The 7,023-nt window shown below is 39.0% G+C and overlaps 1 protein-coding gene across 2 annotated transcripts in view; it reads right to left on the reverse strand.

Annotated features, from left to right (window-relative positions):
* Positions 1–2,496: 2,496 nt before the first annotated feature.
* Positions 2,497–7,023, reverse strand: part of edar (ectodysplasin A receptor) — a gene marked incomplete in the record, with an annotated part of 54,305 nt that continues 49,778 nt past the window's right edge. For both annotated transcript variants that reach the window (XM_014011518.1, XM_014011519.1), the window contains 3 exon segments: positions 2,497–5,130; positions 6,150–6,213; positions 6,326–6,653. In XM_014011518.1, coding sequence (XP_013866972.1) covers positions 4,745–5,130; positions 6,150–6,213; positions 6,326–6,653 — 778 coding nt within the window.

Genomic DNA, 7,023 nt, shown 5'->3' on the forward strand with positions numbered 1-7,023 from the left:
GTTGTCAAAAAAAAAATTCAAACTTACTGATGTGCAGCTACTCTGTGTGCTCTGCTGTTTGATGTGTCTTCATGTGTGTGTTTAGTTGTGAAGGTGTTGCTAACTGGCAGAGCTTTAATCGGTATTCTAGTTGGCACTCCTTGCCCTGAAGAAGCTGTGCTTTTATTCTTGTATAAAAGAAAGCAAAGTCAGATTCTTAAAATGTAAAAAAGAGGCCCTGGAGAGATGTTTTTGTCTATTCTATAAGCTTGTGTGTGTGTGAGCAGAGACTCACAGAGCTTTTCAAACAAGAAGCCCTTCTTATGGGTCATTGTGGGCATTTGAAATCTAAATCTGATGCCTCGCAGCAACATCAGTGAGCGTCTTCACTGCCAGACAGACTTTTCTAAAGCAACCTTGAGAAGCACAGCCAGCCAGCACGGTCACACCTCATTATTTAGCTAAGGTTTTTGGTATTCTGGCACAACTACACACCCACGCTATGAAAGGCCTGATGACAAAACTGGTGTCCGGTGGTAGCATCAGCCGCCGGAGCTGCACATTAGAAATAAGCCTTTAGTAAAAAGATTTGAAGGTGCAGGAGAATGGTTCACATCAGAATTGTTTAGGTTGATGTTTCTAAGAATGCAGCTACTCCGAGTTTGATTAATTTAATTAATGAAAACTTTTTTCAGGTTTATAAATCTCAGCTAAGTGTTTCATTACTTGTTTTAGTAACCAGTGTCGCAACGTCACAGGGAGTCTGTTAAACGTGTTACAGCATCACATGAAAATTTATGGTAAAGAAAAACTGTCCATCTTACCAAGTTTTAAAATCTTATATCAGCCAAAATGTCTTTTTGATCTTGTTTTGAGACTGATTTACTAAACAAGAGCTGATTGTGTAAGAATAATAATCTTGTTTTCAGAATGTGTAAGATTATTTGTCTTGTTAGTCTGAAAATTTAACTCAAATTAGTCAAAATTTTCTGCCAATGGAGAGAAAATTTTACTTGGTAAGATTTTGAAAAAAAAATTGAGTCAAATCAAGTATTTCACGAAGTCTTACCAAGAAAAATTTTCTTACTCCACTGGCAGATATTTTGACTTAATTTGAGTCAAATTTTCAGGCTAACAAGACAAATAATCTTACACATTCTGAAAACAAGATTATTATTCTTACACAATCAGTTCTTGTTTAGTAAATCAATCTTAAAACAAGATCTAAAAGACTTTTTGGCTGGATATAAGATTTTAAAACTTGGTTAGGTGGACATTTTTTGCAGTTGTGCCAAATATTTCAAAACAAACAAAAATTTCTACAAATGATTTTTATCTCATAGTACGTAGCATAAATAATTAAAGGTCTAACATTCCTTGAAAGGGTGYACATTCCCCACCCCTTGAGTTTTAAACTGAAACCAAAAAACGTTGAAAAGCTGTTTTAATCACACCTCAAAAAGAACAATGTGTGCAACATTTTGCAATTTCACACTTCAAGTGTGTTATTTATGACAGTCAGCTACTACCACGTCACATTTTAGCTCAACATTTGTAAAGTATCTGTAGTTATGGCTATTTCTGTGCTGGCTAACATGGGTTTGCTTTTGCAGACGTCTTGAATTGAGGTGATTAAAAGTTAGCTAGTTACAGATGTATTTTCAGTGATGCTTTCCAAATGTTTCATTAAAATCGTGTCCAGTGGTTGAAATATTTTTGCTAAACAACAAACGCGGCCAACTTCAGCAGCAAAGTTTGCAAAGATACTGCACAATGAGTAGCACTTGGATCATAAATTGGGATCTAAACTCAGCTGCAAACAAATTACATTTTAGCTCAATATCTGTAACATTGACYGAATTATTGTCATTTTAGTGTTTTCTAAGACCACTAAAGCACAAATAATACTGTCCACATTTGCAGAGGTTTATAGTAACTAAGTACATTTACTTTGTTACAGAACTTAAGTAATTTTTTGAGGTTTTATAATTTTACCAAGTATTTTTTTTCTTCAAATTGTTTTTACTTTTATTTTGTTACATTTAAAACCTAAAATTGATACTTTTACTTCTTTACTTGAAAATTTAACACCTAGTTACTCATTACAAAATTATATATGTCCAAACTCATCATGAAAGTTTTTATGCACACTAAAAAATGAAGTGTTGAGTTTACTTAACCAAATCATGTCAGCTGGTTTCACTAAACCCAGTAGAGTATATATGAGGCAAGAATATTTTCTCCACTTGGTTTAGCGGAACCACTTTGGTTAATTAAATTCCATAGTTTAATTCTTAGAGAGTGTTTAAAAGCACTTTTACTTTCCCAATTTTTATGAACAGTTTTATGACTTTTAAGTACTTTTCTCATCAGTGAAATTTACTTTTACCAAAGTCATTTTCTGTTAAGGTATTTTTACTTTTACTTAGTTATGTTTTTCAAGTACTTTATAGACCTCTGCACATTTGCCTTTTGGCAATTTACAGTTACTGCATCACAAAAATAGGACAACATAAGTTCCATCATACATCTTTATTTAGGAATATTTATGTACAATAATAACTTATATATACAGTTACACTTTGGTTCTGTGATGATTTGTGTGTTTCTACAAGTTGTAATATATTCTATGTGCTACTGAGGTAAGTAATTATGTATGGCTTCTGTGTTTTGTCATCATATCATATATATATTGGATAACATTTTTGTGTTCCTGAATGTTTGCTCCATTTCATTTCAGTTCAACAGAATTATTTTCACAAAATTCGTATGAAACATAAAAAAAATAATTTCAAATCGTAACTGAACTGAAAACTGAGAAGGGGTTATGCTTATGTTGAATCTTTGGATCAAAAACAAAAAGAAATTACTGAGTCAATAAGCAAGTATGCAAATTAATTTAAAGTACAGGAGTCCTGCCCCAGATTGCAATGGAAGAGATGACAAAAWGTGTTAAGAGGAAGAGACGTACATGCAGGGCAGACCTAGGACATTATACCGGAAACATCAGATTGAGATCGGTCCTGTCTCCACGTAGTGAGATCAAAGCAGCCCTTGGCATTGCTCTGACWTCAGAGAACTTTGAGTCGTGACGGATAGTTGCTGCAGAAACGAGCAAACTTCACCTGCAGCGAGTATTATTAGAGGCGCAGCGAGCATCAACTCCTCAAAACGTTTAGCCCGATGCTTATCAGAGGAACAGTGTCTGAACCGTGCGCACACACCTAACCAGCCTCAGYTGCTTCTCCAGAACTCACACGAACGCATATTGTTCTTGTTTAGTCTATTGGTCCCATAGGGGCGAGGGGAGCTAAAATCCTGCCTGAGCATGACTGAGCCAACCACAAAGGCTGAAAAAGACGCTGAAGCTAGTGCTACCTCCAACGCAGCGGGCGGCATTCTTGCACCGTTCACAGTGCAAGAACCCTGGGGCTGKTTAATTAGTCATCTGCCCTGGCATCAATCTTTGTTTTTTTTAATGCAAGGGGGTTTTATAGCTTTTCTACTGGGCTTTCAGTGGTTAAGTGGCCCTAAATGCTTAATAAGGTGCTGGAAATCACAGGCACTTTGCACCCGCTCTGTAAACCACAACACTTTCAGCTTATTAGGGGCATAGAGCCACATGCTAAAAAATTAGGGATGGCGGCAGCACTGGACCACAAGACTGGGGTGTAGGGGAGTAACAGGCAGAGTTATTGGGGGGCGCGGTCAAAGACTGGGTCACCGCTGAGGAAGTAGCTGCAGTTGAAGAGTACCTAAATCTGTGGGTTTAAGTTGTTGACAGTGGATTGAGGGCATCTGGTCTTAGGCAGAACAATGTTCAGTCGGTACATGGCACAAATGCTTGAATGCTAAACACCTAAAACCAATCCATGTGTTTTGGAGTTTCTTTCTTTTGCTTTTTTGTGAGGTTGAACATTTCCATTTGCTTCATCCACACCTAATCAATTGATAACACTATTGCAGAGTAAACCCCAACTTTACAGAATGCAATCCTTGCAATGCACTAAAAATGAAAAAAAAAAGGAAGAAAAATCAGTCTAATGTGTTTCTTTGGCAATGGTGTTTAATGAAATTAGGATTCAGCAAAAGATGGAGAGGGGTGTCGACTGATGCCTAAAGTTCAGATGATTTTACGAGATGAAAGCTGAGCTGAATGATGGTTTTTAGCATTTCCAGCTGGCCACGAGGATTGCATTCTAAGTAGGGAGCTTGTATCTGCTGGCTTCCCTGTGTGATGACAGCCCAGTCATCGGAGCAGCCATGAATGCTAACTAATGCCGCGGTCTTTGTACGAACACAAGTGTCTGGCTTTAACTGGGTGGGGGTGGGGATATGAGTTCCATGTCAAAACTTCAAGGATAAAGATGCGTCCAGCGCAAAGGCCTTCCAGCTATTTTTTTTATACAATTTTATGGCATTTGAAGAAGAGAACATGCTAATAAAAATAAAAGTTTGGTTATTATAGTCTCACAGACAAGAGGCTGAAATTGCAAACTAGGGAATATATTGTCACTATTGATAAGGATTGATTTCCTTTTTTTTAATATAAATTCCAAACTTTGTAGCATCTGGAAAAACTCTTTCAGGCTGTTAGCTTTTGACAGATTAAGGACYGTGGACAGAGAGCCCACTGACATTCTTCATGTGATAGGGGTAAAGTGTACACTATATGCACATTCATCCTTGTCAGAACTAAATCTGTCCTTACATATATGTGTACTGGAAGTCTTCCAAGTCTTTTTCAGTCTGCTCCGCCGTATATTCAGACGCTGGCGCAGCGCTGGGATGGCGACGTGCACGGGGAGGGACAGACCAACTGGCTGTGAAAACTGTTGATGCTCTGCCGTCCAGCCACTGCCGCCACCTCGCCGCTCCCCAGCACGTCGGCGCAGAGCGACTCCACGGCGTCCAGCCGYTCGATCTGCACCAGGCGGCTGAGCAGGTCCGGGATGCTGTAGCCAGCYGTGCTCACTCGCTCGAAGAGCTGAAGGCCGTCGCTCATGCCCCCGATCTCGTCACGTTTCAGACCGAAGCTCTCGGCCAGGTGCCGCCACGTCTTCACCACCGCCGCCTCGCTGCTGTAGGACGAGCTCAGCATGCGGCTCGCCTTCTCCAGGCAGTCGAAGGGAAGCTCTGTGGGGCTCAGGCCTGCACAGGTTGCAGGAATTTAAAAAAAAAGAAAACAGGTTTTAATTAATCAACTAGTAACTTCTAACAAAACTGAAAGTAATTTGTTGCGTGGGATTAAAGTGCCAGCAGGAAGTGAATTTGAATTGCTCAGATTGAATCTGAATGTGCATAATTTGAAACTGAATGCATTGGTTTGAAAATAAATTTCACTAAATTGAATGATTTGAAACTGAATTTAAAGTTTTGAATTTGAATTATATTTGCTTTGAAACTGTATTTTGGTTTATTAGAAATTCAGTTTGACTACTTTCACTTTCAGTTCCAAAATTCAGATTTTTATGCCACACATTCTGGTCCTTGAGAAAGCCAGCCAGAGTAATCAAACACAAATCCACKTTTCACTTTGGTGAAGAGTTGATGCAATCCACCATAAAAGTGACAAAAACAGACAAAGTTATTTTATTGCAGTGATTAATTTTACCTATATTTAGGAAATGTTACATTTACATCCCCTCATGGATCAGTCAGCAGCAGCATCTGATCAATATGTGATCCATACTGTGTGTGATGTAAATGTAACAATTTCTACATATGGGTAAAATTAATCACTGCAATAAAATAACAGTTTGTTTTTGTCACCTTTACGGTGGATTGCATCAACTCTGTTACACACAGAAGGGAAACTTCACCAAAGTGAAACGTAAATCTGTGGATCTGTGTTTGATTACTCTGCCTGGCTTTCTCAAGGACCAGGATGTGTGACACGAAAATCTGAAATTTGGAACAGAAATTGAATTATGGAACTGAAAGTAAAAGTAGTCAAACTGGATTTTTAATAAACCAAAATACAGTTTCAAAGCAAATTAATTCAGATACAAAACTTTAAATTCAGTTTCAAACCATTCAATTTAGTGAAATTCATTTTCAAACCAAAGTATTCAATTTCAAACTATGCACGTACAAATTCAATCTGAGCAATTCAAATTCAATTCCTGCTGACACAAGATTTATTCCATACATATTGTATTTACACTTACCCTCACTCACATTACACGCTCTAGCGTAAAGGTCTAATATCTTTTTCCTTCGACTCTGTAGCATCTGTATACAGCAAAAAAAAAGTCAACGTTTTAAACACATTTTATGACACGTTTGTAGGTAATTTCAAAATTACATTCTACACAGTCTCCTTTAAAAAGCGTCAACTTCTTACCCCCAGTGTTTTATTGTTGTTGATCCCATTCACACCGCTGATGTGGTTGCTGGAGGCCATATGGTTGATGCCGTTCATGTGGGTGGGACTTGTGATGCCGTTAGCGTGGGTGGCTACGACAGCAGAGGTGCCGTTGCAGGCGCGGCCGCGGCCCAGGAGTCCCAGAGAGAGCAGGGAGAGGTCCGGTTTGTTACCCAGGTCGACGAGGCACGGGTTGGGGTTGGCGGTCGGGGTCTCCGGCGAACCCTGTTTATCTGACGTGGGCTCCTCGTCGCTGTCAATGCTGCGGCTCAGCAGCTGCTCGTTCTCTGACGACGCGTCGTTTTCACTGCACAAACCAACATACAAAATCATGGAGGTGACTTTATCAGTTTGTATTTTAAATGAAACTATAAAAAATAATGATTAAATTAAAAAGAAAAAAAATGTGTAGGTCCTCTGGACGGGTTCTTCTCTAATGAAACGTTTCGGCTCTTCTCCAAGAGACTTCTTCAGTCTGAGAGTTTCAGGCAAAATTCAGGCTTTTAAGCCCAGCCTCCGTGTGACTGATACTCACATCACATGGCTATCGTTGACACCTAATTAACACTTATTGTTAACAGGGGCTGGCCACCGAGCCATTGGTTCAGATATGTTGACGACACCTGGGTTAAAATTAAAGCCCAGGAAGTCCAAAATTTCACTGATCACATCAACTC

The sequence above is a fragment of the Austrofundulus limnaeus genome, unplaced genomic scaffold, assembly GCF_001266775.1.
Source record: "Austrofundulus limnaeus strain Quisiro unplaced genomic scaffold, Austrofundulus_limnaeus-1.0 Scaffold81, whole genome shotgun sequence".
NCBI lineage: Eukaryota > Metazoa > Chordata > Actinopteri > Cyprinodontiformes > Rivulidae > Austrofundulus > Austrofundulus limnaeus.